Source organism: Diabrotica undecimpunctata, chromosome 7, assembly GCF_040954645.1.
Source record: "Diabrotica undecimpunctata isolate CICGRU chromosome 7, icDiaUnde3, whole genome shotgun sequence".
NCBI classification, from domain to species: domain Eukaryota; kingdom Metazoa; phylum Arthropoda; class Insecta; order Coleoptera; family Chrysomelidae; genus Diabrotica; species Diabrotica undecimpunctata.
In genome coordinates, this window is record NC_092809.1 from 135,508,807 (window position 1) to 135,531,337 (window position 22,531).

General features: G+C 34.4%; 1 protein-coding gene across 2 annotated transcripts in view; it reads right to left on the minus strand.

Moving 5' to 3' along the window:
- Positions 1 to 22,531, minus strand: part of Shab (potassium voltage-gated channel shaker cognate b) — a 408,461-nt gene that overhangs the window by 115,425 nt on the left and 270,505 nt on the right. For both annotated transcript variants that reach the window (XM_072538289.1, XM_072538290.1), the window contains exons 6-7: positions 15,114 to 15,680; positions 9,136 to 9,415 (exon numbers count right to left, since the gene is read on the minus strand). In XM_072538289.1, coding sequence (XP_072394390.1) covers positions 9,136 to 9,415; positions 15,114 to 15,680 — 847 coding nt within the window. The remainder of the gene's footprint in view (positions 1 to 9,135; positions 9,416 to 15,113; positions 15,681 to 22,531) is intronic.

Sequence of the window (22,531 nt, forward strand, 5' to 3'; positions counted from 1 at the left end):
ATCGAGGTTTATTGTTTTATTCATACTCAGAATGTATTGAATCCCTTATTTATAGTATCATTAACTATTTAAAATTAACTGAAATTGCAAAAAACTTAGATTTTATTTAACAAGATCTGTCATTAGTCCGATTGTTGCAAATACATCAATTTGTATGCTTAATAGACAATATTAACTAAAAGGTACACATATAATAGAGCTATTAGTTTAATATAACCGTAAAAATATAGTTCTAACTTTTAAAGATGTGGTTATATAAAAAAATTGCGAAAAAAGTCTGTTACTAGGAAGAGTTTTTGTAAAAGTATCGGTTATTTATCCCAACTTGCTAAAAAAATAGGCTCCCAATAATTTGGTAGTCTTTACATTTCATTTTCCAACACGCACTTAAAATCGTGAATTTAGCTTTTGACATTCCAATTCTTCTTATTGATATTTATGGTAATAATACTTATTATTTTATATTATATTATTTATGGTAATAATATGGTACTAACATTTTTAATAAATTTTAACAAAAGTTTTTATTTATCGATAAAAAAGTAAAGTTCGTGTAACCTTCTGGCTAAGGTCTATCGATAAATTTATAAAAACAGGCTGATAAATAAATTTTCACAAAATACCCCGGAACTTTTCTTATAAAAAAGCGGTTTTAGTTAAATTGGCTGACATTTTGCAGGAATATAGCTTTGGTCATGATTATTAAAAGTACTCATTGTCCCAAGACTCATTGGAGTCACAGTGCTTCAAAGTGTCGGTGTTTAGTCCATTTAAATAATAAATTTTTGTGTAATATTCGGTTGTTAGTAAATAATTGCAAAAAACTTTGAGGAGTGATTCGTATGTCCGCAAATGCTTCGTTTTCCGAGATAAGGGGCACTGAAATTTTTCTTACAAAATGAAGATTTATTTATTGTTCTGAAACTGGTTGAACTATACAAAAAAAATTTAGTAGTTTTTAAGATATAGTCTTTATATCTTACAGTATCATACATATCTTAGATTTGCCATACAATTAAGAATTTTATATGCATCATTGGCGCATATACGGGTAATGGTTTCAATTTATTTAAAAAAAATGGTACGTCACTGGGATAATTTAAACTAAAAGTAATTTTTTATTCAGAATGACGGTATTAGATTTTTGTTTTGATACAGTGCAGCAACAACCGCTGATACGCATTTCGACCTTCTTAGGTCTCTTCAGAACGGTATAGTCACTGCTCTGAACCAAAACAAAAATCTCTCCCGTCCTAGACAATAGTTATTAAAATAACTATATACGGACGTAACTACGCCATCTAAAAACAAAAAGAGAAATGAAACGATTTCTACTTAGTGAAACCGAATTCAAATCTTAACCACTGTGTTGAATTCGGTTTCGCTAAGTAGAAATCGTTTGATTTCTCTTTTTTTTTTTTAAATTTTTTATTATTGGTACCAATATTAAAATCCACGAACACCCTTCCCGCCAAACACGAAGAAAGAAAAGCTACTACGAACGACGACACGCCCCCTCAAGCCGAAACCAGTGGAGGAGAGGCGAGTAGGAAATATAAATATTGCCTCCGTAGTACAACGCGGCCCCTTGTCAAACCAGAATACAACCGCTTATCTGCGGTGATCAAACTGCAGGTCAATAATCTGCAGTCCAGGCAATGGATTGCGGCCGCCTCCAGTCTTGATTATCGTAACGGTGGTAGATTCTGGCACAAATTCAAATGCCTAACCAAACAGAAAACCAATAATCCATCTCACCTTGTGGTGAACAACCAAATAATAAATTCAATCCAACAGAAGGCCGAGGCCTTCAAAACTCATTTACTAAATACCCTAATCTCCCCAGAAGATCATACATTTGATCGCGCCTTCCGTGCAAACGCTGAGGAAGACATAACACGACTGCTCGGTTTCCCCTTCGATCCTTAGGCACCCCATGATCATCCTATCATGGCGCCTGTGGATCACCAAACATTCAAAGAATTTTGACAAATCGGCATATCAAACGCACCAGGACCTGACAAAATTGCCAGGAACTGCGTGAAACACCTCCCACCGAGCGTCACCCTATACCTGACGAACATAGTCAATGCCACTTTTAAACTCTGCTACTTTCCATCCCCATGGAAAGTAGTAAATACAATTATGCTCTTAAAAAAGGGCAAGCCACGTACCAATCCAAACTCTTATAGGCCGATATCTCTCCTTAATGTCCTGGCTAAAGTCTTCGAGAGGATTCTCAAAGAAAGACTCGTAGACTTTACCACAGAACACAACATCGTTCCACCTTATTAATTTGGCTTAAGAGAAGGGTACTCAACCAAATGGCATTGACAGAAATCGTCACACGCATTACTCAAGGTCTGAACGACGGCAAAGTTTTACTTGGTATCTTCCTCGATGTTCAAAAAGCCTTTGACCAAGTCTGGCATGTGGGACTGGTCAAGAAACTAGTGAACATCGACCTACCACTTCCATTCGTCAGACTTATCTATTCATATGTTACTCAGCGACAAATCACGGTTAAGGAGCGCGATCAAATCTCTGCATCCTTTACTCCCACAGCGGGAGTACCTTAGGGTTCCGTGTTGGCTCCAATACTATACTCCATCTACAACAGTGACTTTCCTAACCCACAATACACTACCACCTTACTATACGCCGACGACACAGTAATACTCACAACAGCACAAGCCGTCGACGCTACACTCAGGTACACTCGAAATCACCTGCTCCTAGTCAAGCGATGGTGCCGGAGATGGAGAGTGACACCTAACCCAGACAAAACACAAATGATTCTCTTCAGAAATCCAATGCGCAGTCAATACATCACAAATTGAGCCTATGAGGAGAACGACTTCAGCTCCGCAACCAGATCGAATACCTCGGAGTGGTGTTTACACAAACACTACGCTGGAGTGACGATTTGGACAGAGCCTGCAACAAGGTTAGGAGCCGACTTGGCCTTCTCAATGCTCTTAGTGGTAAATTCGGTCATACACACTCACGTACACTCATACATACATACAAAACATTAATTATTCCGGTCATCGAGTATAGATCTTATATCTATGCTATGATGCCCGGCTATCTCACAAACAATCTGCTGTCATTGGAGAGGAGAATCTTACGCAGACTAAACCGAAAACGTCCAGACTACCCTTCTGCACAAATTCATCGCCTGTCGAATATCCAGCCCATCAATGAGAGGCTTTCCTCTCTGAGCAGGAGTTACACTATTCGCACCATCCGGAGCCAAAACCTCAGAGCCCAAAGCATTCTAAAAACTACCTGTTCATCCATCGGCAATGCATTCAGAAGAAAACCCAAACCCAAACTCCCATTCCTACCGACTATTCTGCTGGAACTCGCCAGCAACGAACTCCCTGACGAATACATTGATATACAGGAGGCAACTCCCCTCTACTACCGTCATCGCATTCAACACTAAATGCTCACTTCGAGCTTGCATAGACAGGGGGGATCGGTTTTCTGTGGTTTCCCGATCCCATTGCACAACGATACCTGTCTATTAGTAGAGGTACCAGTCCACAGCTGCCCTCTCACGCCGCGTCCATATATATTATTTTCAATAATAAACACATAAAATTGATTTACATATATTCACTAATTTTATTTTTAGATACAACAAATTCTGAAAAGAGCCGTTTTACCTACATGCCTTTCGCACCCGATTGTCCAGGCTCAGCTGCAGACAGCCACCGAACAACAAAGCTAACACCACGCACACCAGTGGACACCACCCAAAAAACAGTGCCGACAGCCACAACAGAAAAAAAAACACGTCCTGAAGAGGCACAAGCCTAGAGCAGGACAACAGAAAACACACAAAACAAAAACAACCCAAAACAACAAAAGACGAACAATGGTTACAACGCGGCGTCAGTTTCAGGTTAGAAGCGAAGCAGTAACATCTCCAGAAGATGCCAACCCCTAGTGGCAAAACGTCGGGAACTAATCTCAGAAGACAACGGCCTAACAGCCCGAACAAACAGTTTAACAAGTTAGACGATGGCCGTGAAAGACTAACGCAGTTTATCACTCCATCCGAAATTTCCACTCTTTGCAGATTTTTAAACCCTACATTCACTTTTTTTTACTTCTTGTTGTGTAAGTCTTAATAATTTCGTCTATAAATATTATAAATAGGGTTGGGCTAAGTGCTCCTTCCTGTCTAAAGCCTCCATTTATTGTAAACGTATATGATGTTGTATTATTATTAATTACGGTATTGTTGTCATTGTATATTTTTTCCATTATTCTAGCAACTTGTTGTCCATTACTTTTTATTTCTTGATATTTTCCATAGTTTCTGTCTTGGTACTTTATCGAAGGAAGGCTTTTTTATGTCAAAGAATGCTACGTATATTTTCCTTTTATCTTGCAGAGCTTTTTGTGCTTTCTGTTTTAAAGTGAAAATATGATCCTGTATAGTCAATCCTACCATTTCTAAATCCACTTTGTACTTAGTCTAATGTGTGTTCTGTCATTGTTCTTTGTCGTTTGTTCATTATTTTTTTAAGAGTTTCATACATGTACACAGCAACATCAGTCCTTATACTATAAGTGACGCTTTACAATCTTCGAATATATGTTAATTTTTCCGTATTTCAATAATTATTTTTAGTCATATTTGTTCTCCATTTTCTCCCATGTTATTTTATAATTTCTGTTTTTATTCTATCCACTCCAGGAGCTTTTCTGTACTTCAACGTTTTTATTGCTTCTTCTAGTCCTTTCTTGCTTATTGAGTTTCGTCTTGGTTTATATCCGTTAGCAGTTCTTTAAAGTGTTGTTTTCATCTTTCAACTATTTCTTTTGTTTCTGTTATTAATTCTCATTTTTATTATTACTGCTGTATATTTCATGATTTTTTTGTTATCTTATCATCTTCAGGGATTTGTAGAATAGCTTTTGGTTACTTTTATTATCTTCTTCCATTTTTTTCTCCAAACTCTTTCTAACTGTCTCTCTTTGCTGCAGTTACCAATATTTTTACCTTTTTTTTATTTTTATATTTATTGTACTTCTCATTTATTTTTACTTACTTACTTACTCCGTGGCGTTACAACCCTTCGTGGGTTTTAGCCGACTCGAGAACATGCCTCCACTGTTTTCTGTCTTGAGCAACCTCCATCCAATTCTCCATGCCCATAGTGCTTAGGTCTCCTGCTATATTATCTCGCCACCGGAGACGAGGACGTCCGCGAGGTCTCCTTCCAGTTGGGACTTCCTCCCACAGCCGTCTTACTGTTCGTTCGTCAGAATGTCTTCTGAGGTGTCCTGCCCATTGGAGTCTTCTGGACTTTATTTCTTTTATGATGTTGGTGTCTGGGTAAAGTTCTTCGATCTCTTTGTTAGTTCTTATCCTATCTTTCCCAAACACATAGTCTCTCTTCGTTTGCCTTTTGTTATCGTCCACGTTTCGCTTCCATACATCACAACGGGTCGTATGATTGTTTTATAGACCTGTATCTTCGTACGTCTTGTTAGTTGTTTCGATTTTATAAGGTTTTGGAGGGCAAAAAGACCTCTGTTGCGGGCCTGGATCCTGTTGTTTATTTCTTGTAATCTGTTATTGTCTTCAGTTATTATTGTTCCAAGATACCTGAATTCTCTAATGCGCTCAAAGTTAACGTCATCGATGGTGATGATCTGACCTATTCTGTCTCTGCTTTGGTTATTGCGGCTCATATACATATATTTCGTCTTGTTTTCGTTGATTTGGTGCCCCATCTTTTCTGCTTCCTTTATGAACCTCACGAAAGTCTCTTTCATCCTTAATCGTGTGTTTCCTATTAGATCGATATCGTCTTCAAATGCCAGTAGTAAGTTTGTTCGTTCTCGATGAAATACTGTATTCGGTTTTTCGATTCTTGCACTTCTGATTATGTGTTCCAGAGCTAAGTTGAAGAGTTGTGGTGAAAGTGCATCTCCCTGTTTTAGTCCAAATGTTTATTTCAAATGTCTCCGAGTATTGTTGCCCAACTCCTTACATCGTAACCGTTCCATACACATCCGTATCAACCTGACTAGTTTTTTTGAAAAGACAAGTTCCTGCATCGATGTCCACAGTCTGGCCCTGCATACTCTATCAAATGTTGTTTGAAATCTATGAACATCTGATAAAGTTCACGATCAAACTCCCAGCATTTTTCCATTATCTGTTTTATTGTGAATATCTGGTCAATGGTAGAGCGGCCCGGTCTAAATCCACATTGATAATCTCCAACGATTCCTTCTGTGTATGTTTTGGTTCTTTCTAGCAGGATGTTTGCAAGGATTTTGTAGGTGGTGTTTAGGAGTGTTATTCCCCGGTAGTTAGTACATTGCTTTTTGTTTCCTTTTTTGTGTATTGGTACAATAACCCCTTCTTTCCATTTATCTGGCATTGTTTCTTCTCGCCAAATGTTTTGAATTAGCTTGTATATAGAACTGTACAACGCTTCTCCTCCATATTTTAAGCACTCTGCGGGTATACCATCGCTACCTGGTGTCTTATTATTTTTAAGTTTTTTAATTGCCTGTATTACTTCTTCGTATGTCGGGTATTGGTTTTCTATTTCAGCTGTGTGTACCTCTATGTTTGATGTATTTCTTCTAGATTGGTCGTTCAATAGTTGATAGAAGTATTCCTTCCAGGTGTTTAGGATTTCCTTGTCATCAGTGATAAGTTGCCCGCTGTCGGTTTGAAGGAAGTTTCCTGTTCTTGCTTGGTAGCCAGTCTTGATATCTGAAACTCCTTTGAAGAACTGTCTAGCTTGTTTGTTCTTTGTTGTTTCTTTTGTATCTCTGATTATTTATTCCTGATACTCCCTCTTCTTCCTTTTCATTAGTTTTCTTGTCTCTGTTCTTCTTTGTTTATACATTTCATTGTTGTTGTGCGAGGAGTTTTGTAGCCATGTTCTTTCTAGCCATATTTCTTGCTGTTATGGAGTTCAGGCATTCATCATTGAACCATTTTTTTGTTGTTTTCTTTTTGTATCCTAGTATTTCATCTGATACGCTTGTCAGAGCTAATTTGATATTTTTCCAAGCTGAGTTTATATTGTTATAGTCTTCTGTCTGTGTTAGAGCGAGTTTTATAGCCTTTTGAAATTTCTGTTCTGTCTCCTTATTACGTAGCACTTCGGTATTCCATAATTTTGTTGGTGTATTCTTGTGTGTTTTTTGGACGCTATTCTTGTCCTTATCTTCTCTTTTACCAGAAAATGATCCGTGTCTCCATCAGCTCCTTTTAGGCTTCTTACGTCTAGACAGTTACTACCCCTCCTAGCATCTACTAGATGATCGATCTGATTTCTTGTGACGCCGTCGTTGGAGACCCATGATTATTTGTGTATTTTCTTGTGTTCGAACATTGTCGATTTTATTAGTAGGTTGTGGGGTGCTGCAAAGTCTATTAACCTTGTTCCATTATCGTTGCTGACATCGTAAAGACTATGGTTACCTATTGTTGGTTTGTACGCTGTTTCCTTCCTAATCTTTGCATTGAAATCCCCTAAGATAATTTGCATGTCCTGTTTATTTGACTGTCTCATTTATTTTGACTTTTAGATATTGTTTCCATGCATTTTTATTCACTTTTACTTTCTTTTTTATTTCTTCGGACAACCATGCTGTGTGTTTCTTTTTTGAGTCTCTTTTACTTGTTTCGTATACTTCCTTAGTTGCAGCCAGTAGCAGGTCCTTGTAGTTGTTCCATAGGTTATTTATATCATTATTCATATGTCGTCTGTTTCGTTTATTGTTTTATGTTTTTTTGCTTACGTTTTTCTCAAAAATGTTTGCCATTTCTTCATTTATTTGTTTATAAGTTTTTGTCGTCTCTTTTATAATTGATTTTTCTTTTTCTGTATTAGTCTTTTTCTTCTTTTTTATTTCTTCTCATATCTTTGTCACTACCATGTAGTGGTCGCTACCTATTTCGGGTCCTCTATGTACTTTTGTATCCATTACTTTTCTTCTATATTGCTTTCAACCAGTATATAGTCAATTATAAATTTTTCATTTCAATTTTGTACTTCTCTAGTATATATGTAAGTTTTTTGTGTTTAAAAATGTATTAGTTATTTTCATATTGTTTAAAGTGCAAAATTCTACGAATATCCTTTCATTGTTATTTCTAGTCATTTATCCATATGGTCCTATATGTATAGTGCATATTTCGTCTTTTATTCCTACAATGCTTTTAACTCTCCCCAAAAATTATCTTTGCGTCATCATCTTCGTTTAGTCCATATATTACTATAATAGTTTTATTACGGCTATACTCTTATTATTCATTTCTATTGATAATTTTCATTCTCTCTGACCATGTTTTCCAGAAGTATATCTATTTTTCCAATCTTTTATGTATTATACAACCTATACATGCAGCTGCTCTTTTATCATCTGATACTTCCCTATATATTACGGTATGATTATTTTCTTGGTCTCTGATATTGCTAGTATACTTAATTCTGTAGCCTCAAACTCCTCTACTAGTTCTTTTTCTTTATCATTTATGCAGTTTATGTTTTAAGCTCCAATTTTCCAAATGGCATACTCATTTGTTTTCTTGCTTGGTGGGTCTATGTGCTGTATGATTTTCGTTATCTAATTTTCTTTAAGATCCGCCTTAAACATTAAATTTGTGTGTGCGTGTGTGTGTGTAGGTGTGTATGTGTGTGTGCGGGTATGTGTGTGTGTGTGTGTAGAGAAAAAGATGGCATTAGACAAAGAATCTTTTTGTCATATATTAACATATTGTATTATAAAATATATTAGTATAATTATAAAAAGCTTAGTGTAATATTTATAGTTTGCGATTTTTTAACAAAATAAGTAAAATTAGTTTTTATAAAGAAAAAAAAAGTCAGTTCTATCAGAATGTGGAAAACTAACAAAACAAATCAACGTGTTGAATTGTTTTCTATAAAACCTGAAGACTGCCAAAATATTTAGGTAGTCTTTTCTTAGAAGATATATATATATATATATATATATATATATATATATATATATACGAAATAGAGACATTAGAATCTTAATTAACTTTTCTGCAAAACGTATTTAAAAATCACATCTTCAAAAGTTAGTTCTACATTACAGTATCATGCAAATGGTGCTCACCTGTATCTACAATTACGTCTATGAGATCCATACTCTTAGCGAAAGCGTCTCTAAGATTGATATGATGAAAGGACACTATGCTTCCCTCTCTCTTGGCTCTTTCCAAGGCTTCTCTCCTCTTAAGGGCCTTCTCTCTTCTCATTTGATTCTTATAGAACTCGGCAAAATTATTAACAATGATAGGAATGGGCAACGCAATCACCAATACCCCGCAAATACAACATACGCTTCCTATAACTTTCCCAAGGGGTGTCGTTGGGTAAATGTCACCGTAACCAACCTATTTAGGGTATACGATTAACTAATAGATTTATCCGTAAAGTTTTTTTGGCTACAGATTTTGATTTTAGAATATGATCCCTATTTATTAAACCCTTTAAATTGTGAATATTAGTACGCAAACAATGCCAAAATAGCTTAGAAAATTATTTCACAAAGCACATTTTTGCTGTTAACTATTAGATGTGTTCTGTATAATTGTCTGGCATAAGTAGTTGAAAGTTGTTAAATCGATTTTAATATTAAATTATTGAAAAAAGTATTCTCAAAACTCTTGTTAAACATGCGCTAATATGTGTTAGTAGTAATATCAGTAATATAAGCTGCCAGGTTTGTTTTGCCCGGTTTTTTTATATTATTACCGCTTGAATATGATTTCAAAAAGGGTATCAAAAGTGCCACTAAATCAGATCACACTTAACATGGACGTAATTTAAAGAATATAGAAAATGTTGAAAATGAATGAGAAAAATATATAGAATAATATAATTATATTAATAGATAAAGATGTAAACAAGTTGTTGGTCAAGACCTGTGCACAATATTACGAGAATCCTGATGTCCAAAAAGTTTAGTAAAAATTAATTAAAGATTTTATATGATTGTTTCTCAAACTGTTGCAACAATAGATGTTTCTCTTATCTCTGTTTGTTTCCCAACTTTCTTGCATAACTTTTCTGCAAATCTTTTGATGTGCTATAAAGCTGATGACCCTCAGAGAACAGCCTAGCATAAATGAGCGTTAAGTATGCTTCTATATTACTAAATTCCTTGCATCGATATAAGTACAATTTATACACTCTTTAAAATTACGCGTACATAATATTGGCAAAATTTATATTTATAGTATATCTGATAGAATCCCAAGAGTTGCAATTTGTAATTTTAGCATTTAAGTTACCTGTCCGGAGACCTGATGATGAATAGCAAAGATTGGTGTTCAAAACCAGCCATCCAAAGGTACAATAAACTAATTGTGCCATATTAAGTATTATTAAATACAAAGTAGAACTCCCATTCTTCTCAACTGGTCTTTATCGAACACTCGAAACAAGTTGTGACAACTTTGTATAGGCTTTTGCTATTTCAAGGAATGGCTGTTCCTTAGACTTAGGATATATACTGGTTGGTAGAAGCAGGAATAGGAAAGTAGTTGACTTGCATTTCATTGCTGTGGAAGATATCCAATTTCATTATTACTTAGGACTAAGTTTGTCCGAAACGGCTCTTTAATTAGCAAGAATAATTTAAGTGTGTCAAAGTATTCATAAGGAAGTTTGTTGCCTACCAATTTTAGAAGCTTAGCTGGCAGGAATGGAACTCTTTATTTTTGACAGGATACTGGCGAGTACTTGATTTAATTTAACTGTTAAATGAAAAAAATAAATTATATCTAAAATTAGCTCAATGGCAGGAGGGTGGTCTAGAGAAGTTTGGTAAACCATAAACAGTCTTAAAATGAATAATTACCCAGTCATTCTAAACAGTTCAATTTTTCCTCTGAAAAAAGTGTTAAATACCGAGGGCTACAACTGGATTGCAAACTAAAAAGACAGATACATAAAAAAACTGAGGAACTGAAAATGTAATAGATCCCAGGTTATTAAGAAGAACCTCATAACATAATAATAATATTTTTTGTTGAAAAAATATTATTATTATGTTATTATTATTATTATTATTATAAACAAAAAACAAAATTTGTTTAATTTACTAATGTTTATAATAATAATAGTCCCCATTTATATCACTAGTGTGGCTTTGGGATTATAACAGGGTCATCTGCTATCTCTTGGACGTATGGTATGTAAGGAAGGTAACGGGACTAGTGCGGACTTTAAAGTACTAAAAAATGTTTTAATTTGGCTAAATATTTACTGCGCGTGACAGTTAATCTGCACTTTAGACTCCAAAGTCTACAACTTGTAAGTGCGTGACTGACTAAAACTAAAAGATAGTTACAAGTAATCATTCGATATTCTTTTGCTGTAATTTTTTTTTTATAAAAAACTGGGGTTCTGCTTCTGACATTTGTTTATTAAATCCATATTGCCCAAGTGGTCACCGCCAGTGTTGATGAGTATACGGGCTAGTTTTATGGCATTTTCCATCACTCTTGCCAGAACTTCGGGGCAACAGGTTCTTGCATTCCTAATGAATATTTTCCTTAATGGCTTTAAGAGTGTGAGCCTTGTTGGCGTAAACTGGCGACTTAAAAAAACTTCATAAAAAGAAGTCTGGAACGCTTAAATCGGGTGATCTGGCCGGTCAATACAAATCACCAAAACGAGAGAATAAGCGACCGGGAAATGCTATCTTGAGAATATCGTGGCACGCCGTCACGCAGAACGGGCTCTTTTGGACTAGTCAGCCTTGGGAGCATCTCGTCTTGTCGTAGTCTTTTTAAGTTGAGTGGCTAAATGCCGCAGTATTTATCCAGTTGGTGTAAGAAGCCAGTAAATCTGCAACGAAAATCGTGTTGCGCCAACACAACTGACGAATTTTTACGCAAAAAAATAGAAACAATTATTCCGCGTACTTGCACAGTAAATAAATAATAGCTTGTCGATTTGTATTCTGCGTTTGTTTACTTTACAAATGTCAAAACCGAATTGACATTTGACGCTATTTGCAAAAGGTATAGTGTTTTCCAATAGGGTGCTCAGTTTTGCCCTACCTGTTATAAACAGTCTAGTACAAAATACTACTAAGCAGGCAGCCATTGATTTAATAAGCACTCTCAAATGTGATTTTTCAAATTTTAGAAGGATTTTTTAATACCTACAATAAAGGCTTTGGCCTTAAATGTATCTTTTTAATGTGATTTGTATTGGAAATTATTTTTCTATGAGGTTTTTTTAACCTCCTATAAGACAAAACTGAAGATGGCATGTAATATGCTAAAAGTACTTAGCTGATTTTAATAAAAATTTTACACGATTTTGAAAACATACACATGTTGCCAGTTTTACCTATATTTTAGAAGTGTGTACAAGTCATACAGTCCTTTTCTAATTTACTACAAAGTAACTCTGCTAGAAGTGCTATGGCAAATAGCAATTGCTCATAGAGGAACGGTTGAAAGTCTTGATAAAGCAGTAGCTTTTATGGATCAGAGACAATCTGCGGTATAGCAAAAGGCCACACAGTAAAAGATATCCTAAAATAGTAAAGAGATCTTATTGCAGAGTATCATAAAAATATTTATAAGTAAAAGTTAAACAAAAGTGACAACAACTTTTTGTTCGCTACGTTAGAGTAATCACTGGTGTTTTCACTGATCAGTGCTCTCAGGTATTGTCTCTGTAAAATGGGCAAAGTAGACAGAACAGCTTACAGATTCAGACAAACTTAAGGCAGTTACTTGCCAATGCTAAATATACACAAAATATCCCTTAGGTGGTCGTGTGCAAAGAAATATAAGATTAAATGACTCCTTTTCGAAGTCTACAAGCTGAAATTTAGAACAATAAAAGGCAATATATATCACATTATACAGATAAATGTCAATATATAAAATAAATAAACGATATTATCTTATTAAGTAACTAAGATTTGCAACAACAAAAACACAGTTAATAGAATAACAATGAAACACAGACTAGGAAAGTATGGTAACATATATAATCCGACCTGCTGGTTCGAGAATTTAAACCAGAAACTATGCTATGCGATGAAATAGGTAATATGATAAGTGATCGATGCGTTTCTTTGGACTTGAAAGAAATATTGCACAGAACCAAAGGAAAAACGTCCAACATGAATCATATCATAGCACTATAAATCACACCAAAAAACCATGAACCAAATACCATAAGGTCTGAAGTGGTCACCACAAGAAAAATCAGGTTGCGTTAAAGATAAGGGCATAAGAGAGCAGATTCTCAATAGGCGACAGCTCATTAAAAAAATCAGGAATTCAAAATTTCTATGATTATCTGCTTTCTGGATTACCAAAAGGCATTTGACTATGTAAACAAAAGAGTTTTGTGGAAAATTCTACAAGATATGAGAGTTCCTTCCATCTGTCGACTCTGGAAAAGAGCCTATACGATCATAACGAAACCAGCATAAGAATTGAAGACCATGTGTCTTTTTACTTTATAATGCTTAAAAGTCCAATTTACTTCATCTTCTATGAAGACTATATAATGGGAAAATCACTTAATAAATGAAATGACAATATGTCTGTCGCAAGCAAAAGGATTTTCAACCTTAGATATGCAGACGATACAACTTTAATAACTGCACATGAAGAAGAAATGCAACGCCTGCTACAGCTAGTGGCAACCGAAAGCAATAGATTTGGTCTCAAGATAAATAAACAAAAAACAAAAGTTATGGTAGCCGATAATTTAAACTCACTGTAAACAACCGGAGCCTTGGACCAGTTTGTGAACTGGTCTTAACTCTTGTGAAACCGAAATACGAAGGAGAACAGGAATGGCCAAAAATGCCATGAGTCGGTTATAAAAACTATGGAAAGATCGAAACACCACAATGAGATTGGTACGTGTCCAAATTATAGACAATAAAATCGGACGATAGAAAAAAAATTGACGCTTTTGAGATGTGATGCTGGAGAAGAATGCTTAGGATCTCATAGACAGAGTACAGAAGAAATTACTTAATCCTCCAACTGCTCAACATACTGACTTAATGGTGTAAACCATTTAAAATACCTTGACAGCTGGTTAAATATAAATTGTGACTCTGATCACAATTTCAGGAAAAGGTGCTGAAATGTTATGTGTGGTATATCCTATTATATGGTTGTGAGACATTAAAAACCAGAATGCTAAACAAATTAGAAGCATTCGAATTGTGGTGTTCGATCTACCGATATTAAAAATATCGTGTATAAATATTAACAATGGTGTGGTTCGATAGTAGAAAATTTATTTCGCACAGCGGCCAATAGAAAAAGGTTTCAGGAAATTGTAAACATGATGACGCCCAACATCTGAATATTGACACGACACCTAAAGAAGAACAAGATGTGTTAAAAAACTAGGGAGCAAATCAATAAAGAAAATAAAGAATAGATCAACCTGAAACATCTTGAATAAACGAAGTGGGTACACAAATTAATGATAAAGAAAGAAATTAGATGATAGAGATAGATTAAAGAAGTGTGGAAACAGTAATATTCTTTAATGTATACAAAAAGAACGTCGTAAATGGAAGTACCAACAAAAAGAAATAAAACAAGGCTCAGAAAAAATTCCTCACACCACTATATTTATAATTTTTTTTTATAATTAATTGCGAAGCAGTATACAAAATTTGGGAATTTGAGAACCCAAAAAATACCACAGTTTTATTTGCTTCTTGTTGAAAAACTAATTAAAAAAATAAATCTTTGTCTTTGTTTTTGGTATTTCAAATCACAATGACCATAAAGTAACACTGTAGTTATTTTTATAATTTGAAAGTTTATATGAATTTTTATGGTCGTAAAAAAAGTATATTGTTCTACTCACCAGTAATGGCTATTACTTGTGAGGATAATTACGCCACACTTCATCCTCATGAGTAATAGCCAAAATTACTGGGTCGTTGAATAATATACTAATTCATTAGCAATACTTTTGGTTGTAATAGGGATCATATTTAAGGAATTTTTAAATGTTTTTATTAAGTTTTTTGGTGTTTAATATGCTGTAGCCGATAAAATCTTACGGATATTTACTACTAACCGTTGTCATGGTAATCCCTGCCCACCAGAACGTCTCTGGAATGCTTATGAACTTAGTACCAGGCTCTTCTTTCTCAGCGAAGTAGCAAAGGCTAGAAAATATGAGCACCCCCATAGCCAAAAACAGCATGAGCAAGCCGAGCTCCTTGTAGGAGTTCCTCAGGGTAAAGCCCAAGGACTGGAGCCCAGTGGAATGTCTAGCTAACTTTAAGATACGCAAGATACGCATAATTCTAAAGACTTGTACTACTCGCCGCACATCTTGGAATTGATCCGTGGCGTTTTTATTAGTTTCTAGTAGGAAAAGGGATACAAAATAAGGAAGGATGGCTAGTAAATCGATTATGTTAAGTCCGCCTTTAAAAAACTTCCATTTATTAGGCGAAGCACTAAATCTTAAGATGTATTCTAGTGAAAACCAGGTTATGCACACGGCTTCTACCATTGCTAGCTGAGGGTTGTCTTGGAAGTTACCCTTCTCATCGTTTACTTGCATACTAGGTATTGTGTTGAGGGTGAGAGCTATTGTTGATAGTACTATGAATAGGATCGAAACGATGGCTATAACCTGGAAGATATAGGGCAAATGAGTTAAGTCCCCAAAAAACAACAAATTCGGAAACATTCAAGACCATATTCTAAACAAAATCGTTGTTAGTACAGTTTTGAATTTTTCCTTATTACGGAACATTTAGTAGATATTTATACACCCACATTATTCTCTTTAGCTCAGGACAACTTTGCGTGGAATTTAGGAGGTGCAAGCAAACAGTACAAAAGGCACAATTAATTGTGTAGGAACTTGTGTAGGTTGGTGTTTAGTCATTGGGTCAATAACATAACAAAAGAACAAATAAAAGAAGAGTGAAATTATCTGGGTTATAATTTGTGTTAAAATAGATTTAAATCCACAACTTGTATGAATATTGATTTTATATAATTATTAATTCTAAATAATGTATATTGGACTTAAATTACATTATTAAAACAGAAATAATTATTTTGAAATAAACATTATTAATATTGAATATTTATTACTAGTGAGTATATTTATTACTATATTACTATTACAGTATTTGTTCTTCTATATACTAGCCAACATTGCTGGATTTTCTTAGATTTTATTGTTGTTACAAATAATTCTTTTCACGGACGTCCAATATTTTTTCGACTAATCTGACATTTGTCTTGTGCTAAGCTTGATTTGTTAATACACATGTTTTCTGATGCCAAAATTATTTTCTGTATGCAATATAGCATTTATTAGCTCCTAAAATAGTTTTTTCACTTTAGCATATTCCATATATAGCTACGAAACTTTTTCAAGTTTTACTATTAGTTATCACGTGAAAACGCGAAAACGAAAAGATTATCACGTAGTGCTATCACTTAAATTAATTAATGTCAAATAAGCAGTTCTCGCTCAGCGTTTAAGAATTTGGTAATATAGAAATTCCTATCAAATAGCCCCAGAATTTTTGACGTTTTTTGATCTTTTAGGTTGTTAAAGGGTAATCCTAATTATGATTTGTCTACTTGTAATAATTTATCTTCGAATATTAGTTTTTGGCGTGTCTTGTTCTGTTTAGATCTGTTTTTGAGTATTTTATACTTCCTTATATTTATATAAAACATCATCTTTCATAATTTTTTTGGTGTTTCACAGTTTTCTTTGTAAATTATCTATGAAAGATGAATAAATTATGTGACGAATAAAATTAATGGAAAGTAAAACGTTGGTAGTTTATATTTAAATCATCGTCAAGGCTTTCCATTTGTCTTAAAATATTGCAGCTGTCCTCTGATTCATTTATTGTGGTGATTCACTACATTCTTGTTTTTCTTTTGTAGATTGTAGTTTGACTTAGTTTTAATTATAAAAGTTAAAAGTAAGTAATGGATTCGATCATTACTCGATAAAAATTCATTTTATCTAAAAACAAAAAAGCTGTTTCGGCAGAGTGCCTTTTTCTAGCGATCTATTTTTGGTATGCACTTACACTCTATAGTGTTCAGTTGAATAAGTTGGGGAGAGAAGAACTCTTTGTCTCAAGTTGGTCATTCAGAATTCTATCTGTATTTTTTAATATGTTAATTTCTATACATTCTATTAGTTCCTCAGACCTTTATTTTAAAAATGAAGAATTTAAAATTGGTCATTAAAAGAATAATTATGGTTTAAAAGGTGAAGTGCGTACGCAGAATCTGTTTTTCGATAATTGAAAGTGTTCTGCTATACGTTTGGTAAAAGTTTTACCAGTTTGACCAATATAAGTTTTAGAGCAGTCGCCAAATTTAAGTTTGTATCCATCACTAAAAATACTAAATTCAGAGCTTTCTTATGTAGTTTTTGTTTTAAGATTTTGTTTATTGTTTACTTGTTGTACCCATTGTTTACTATAGCAGAACACAAAAGAGCTTCAAATAATAGAAAAACGAATTCTACGTACGCACTTCACCTTCTAGACCATAATCGTTATTTTAAAGATAAACTTTAAATTCTTCACATTCAAAATAAAAGTCTTAAGCTATCTTTATTAGAATCCATGAAAATTAATAAATTAAAAAAAAAACAGATATGAATCTGAATGATTAACTTAAGACAAACAGTTCTCCGCTCCTCAACTGATTCAAGTATAACTGAATACAATATCAACATGGGTAGTCAGAGGCTCTACACATAAGGAGTCTTATTTCCTCTCTTGTGGAATTTGTTTATGGATCAGTTAATAGCACGACTCACCAAAAAAAACTATCATATCTTGAGCTATGCAGACCTGGTCATATTCGCCCATGACATATTTTATAGCACAGTCATAGATGTAACCCAATAGGTTCTGGGTGTAGTCACAAAATAGACAGAGTGTAGGGCATTTTGTAAGATTCACAAAGTCCAAAATCATAAAATTTACTATCCTTGAAACCTTTTTCTTCTTCTTCTTAGCCTTCTGTCCCAACTCCTTTCATCGGTCTCTATCCTGAGCAACATATTTCCAATTTGTTCCGGCTATCATTTTAATATCATCAACCCATCTCATCTGTGGTCTTCCTCTTGGTCGTTTACTTTCGTAAGGTCTCCAATGTTGTATTGTAGTATTCCAACGTTGGTCTTTTTGTCTAGCAGTGTGGCCCGCGAAGCTCCATTTAAGTTTGGCAATTTTTGTTGCTATGTCCTCGACTTTTGTTTTGGATCTTACCCAGTCGTTCCTCTTTTTATCTGACAGTCGTATACCTAACATTGCTCTTTCAATTTTTCTTTCTGTTTTGGTTAGTTTATTCATGTTTGTTTTGATTAGGGTCCAGGTTTGACATCCATATGTCATGATAGGAAGGGTGCATTGGTTGAACACACTTTGCTCCTCAAGTATTGGAGTATTTTGCCGTTCTTAAGTATACAACTAAGTTTTCCAAATCCTACCCATGCTAGTCTTGCTCTTCTAGTAATTTCCGCACTTTGGTTCTCTTTGTCAAGTCTCAGGATTTGGCCTAGGTAGATATATTCCTGATCATTAAAACCTGAAAGCGCGAATCCTTATCGCACGCAAGCATATGGTGATATAACGGTGTTTGATTGACTGTAATTAACCATTCAACTTTATGTTGAGCTTTGTGCGATGCTTCCGGAGGGGAAAAATTTTATTTGGATCGGTCACCTTGAAGCAGATCTGCCTCTTCATCTTCTGCCTTTGACTCTACCTTCGACGATCAGTCTTTCCATGTCCTGTTTCCTTCTGGTGATATGACCAAAGTACCTAAGAACATGTTTGTTTATTGTTGTAATAGCTCTGGTATTAATATTTAGATCTTAAAGCACATACTCATTTGTACGATGTGGTGTCCATGAAATTCGTAATATCGTCCTGTATATTAACATCTCAAAGGCGTTGATTCTGTTTGCGTCAGCTTTCTTAATAGTCCACGTTTCAGAGGCATATACTGCAATAAGGGCACATGCAAGGCAAAGTTTCGTTGCTTCAGTTATGTCGGTGTCTTTCCAGATTTTCGTCAGTTTTGCTGTTGTTAACCTAGCTATTTTTAGTCGTTGTCTTATTTCTTCTTCATATTTACTACTATTTGTTATTATCGATCATAGGTACTTGAACTTTCCCACTACTTTGTATCGTCCACTATGCTGGTGACTGCTGCTTGATTATCTAGAGCATTTTCTGAAGGTAATACATGGTTATATCTACAATAAATGCGAGGAATACCTGGATGACACATCCGTTTGGTTTCCGTAACGGGTTTGGAACAAGGAGGCACTGTTTGGAATGAACGTACTTACTCAAAGATGTCAAGATATATATACTGTTGTTTTATTGACTTCCAAAAGGCATTTGATCGTGTTAAGCGCTCTATATTGATGGAAGCTCTAAAAGACATTGGCTTGGATGGCAGAGATGTTCGAATAATTGCAAATTTATATTGAAATCAAACAACATCAGTTTTAGTAGATGGTGTGAAATCACAGGCTCTTAATATTAGAAGAGGAGTACGGCAGGGATGTCACCCCTGCTTTTCAACGTTTATTTCGAAAGAATTTTCAGAAAAGCACTTTCTGAAAAACAATAAGGACTACTTGTGAACGGTGAAGTCATCAATAATTTGCGATATGCGGACGATACAGTACTCCTAGCTTCTAGTCAAGAAGATCTGCAAACACTACTTGATAGTGTCGTTAAGAGTTGTAGAGAGGCAGGTCTGGATCTGAATATACGGAAAACCAAAATACTCGTAATAAGTAAACAACAGCATATAACACCGTGTATATACGTAAATAATACCAAACTAGAGCAAGTTGATAAAATCGTTTACTTTGGACAGCAATTCAATTGTAACGCAGAAAGTCACGGCGAAATTAGATCTAGGATAAAGCAGGCTAGAGCGGTTTCTAGAAGGATGTCCAAGGTTTTATGTAACAGAGACCTAATACTGTGAATTAAATCGATCTAAATCGCCTTGAGGCTTTCGAAATGTGGTGCTATAGAATAATTTTAGAAGTTTCCTGGGTGGAGAAGATTCGAAACTTCACAATACTAAAACGTCTCAACAAGACTACTGAGATCATAAAAAGCATCAAGCAGAGAAAGTAAGAGTATTTCGGACATGTAATGAGAGGTCCCAAATATAGGTTACTACAAAATATCATGCAAGGAAAAATAGCAGGCAAACGCAGTCCACGACGAAGAAGAACCTCATGGTTGAAAAATTTGCGAGATTGGTATGGTGTTGATACAAGCATGCTATTTAGGGTGGCAGTGAATAAAATTAAGATAGCTATGATGGTAACCAACGTTCTGAAATGACATGGTACATGAAGAAGAAGATATAATTGTGTATTTAAGGTGAAGGTTGAGCCCAAAATAGCATCTTGGGCCGTTGGCTGTGCAAATTCTGCGGTTTATCTCTTCGGTAGTATTATTTTCTATGTTAAACCGCGCTCCTAAGTATACAAATTTGTTCACTGCTTCGATGACCTCGTTTTCTATAACGAGTGGTTGTAGGATTTGTGGTTGCGTGCATATTTTCATACACTTCGTTTTGTTGGTGTTTAATATTAAACCCATTTTTGTAGCTGATTCTATTAATGCTAGATACGCTTTTTGTACAGCGTTTTCCGTTCTCTCAACAATATTGATGTCATCAGCATAGGCAGGGATTTGCACTGATTTATTATTAACTGAACCAATGTTTGTGATTTAGGACAAACGTATTACTTTTTTCAGAGCCAGATTAAACAGAATACAGGAGAGATGGTCTCCCCGGTGCAGCCCGTTATTTGTTTTAAAAGGTTCAGACAGTTCCCCCTAAATTCGTACTATGCATTCAACTGTTTCAAGAGTTAGTATTGTTAAATTTACCAACTGATTTGGTAGTTCTAGCTATTTTATTGCTTTAAAAATTTCTCTTCTACTTACAAAGTTGTAGACTGCTGTGCAGTCTATAAAATTTGTTTTAGGGATGCAATCTGATGAATTTTCGATTTACCTGGTATTTTTCTAGTATCGGTTCTGCATATGGTGCCATACTTTAATATACGAGTAGTACTGTGGGAAATATTTTATACGTTGCATTAGGAAGCGTAATTTCTCTGTGGTTGAAGCATTCAAAGATATCTCCTTTTGCGTATGGTGCAAAGTATTCCAATATTCCAATCATTGGGAAGGGATTTCTGCGTCACTATTTCTTTTATAAGCTGCTGTTATGCCGTTATAATATCGTGGCCACCTTCTTTATATAGTTTAGCTGGGAGATTATCTATTCCGGGTTATTTTTTTTGGCTAATTTTTTAACTGCATCTTTATGATGCAGGGTTACACTTGGTAAACAGCTAGTCTTAAAGTTTAGAAGGATCGTGTGAAGAAATTTATAGTAGAGATGGAATATACTTCTATATTTCATGCGGAGCGAGCTTTATGCAATATACAAGAAAAATTAATAAAATCTTTTAAATTTAATCAGATAAATATACATATATACATATAGTCAAGCGAGATAGTCTCTATGCTAATCTAGGAATGTCTAGAAGAACTCGATGGATTAGCGTTATAAAAAAGTGTTATCTTATGGGTGTCAGGTTCTCAGAAAATACATGGTAAAAAAAAGAGCCGATGCTACAGTTTTTGCTTAGGATGCTTCCACTGTCATTTTTATTCGTCTGATTATTTTTTTTTAATATGTCTTGCTTTTTTATATCTTTTAATAATCTAATAATAATCTACGAAGAGTTTGTGAAATTATATGTATACCATCTGTTGTTAATTCCCTTTTTTGAAATCAGCCAGTTTTCTTTACTGTGTAAAGGGTGAAATGTCGGATGAAGAATGTTGGGAGTTAATATGATATTTTCTTAAAATTTTATTTAATTTTCTAGTTCTTTTTAACAGGTGAGATTCTCCCTCATTATTTTCGAAGATTTTATAAACACATACGATCAGTTTTTATTTTATTCTTTCTTAGTAAGACTTTCTCTTGTTTAATTAGAACTATCATGAGCTTTATACTTTTTTATTACACTTCATAAACTGTCCTTTACTATCAATTATAAAAATACTACAACATTCAAATATCTTCTGGTATTTGAATCATTTTGTTTATATTTTTTACTTATTTTTGTTACTTGTAAGACTCAACTTAAATGTAATATAGAAATATTATTATTATAAAAAAAATCATGCAAGTTGCTTAGATTTGCCAATTAGGAAAGTAGAGTAAGGTGAATTTTAAGGTATTATTACAGGCCAATTGTACAATATTTACCAATTTTACAATAACATTTACAATAGTGCACCAATTTACAAAAAAAACCACGAAAGCATTTATGTTTTTTGTTTAGAGGCAATGTACAAATTAAAACAAAATAATACACGAAACACGTACAACATATAAGCTTTAAGCAAACACAATAGAAAGGTATTG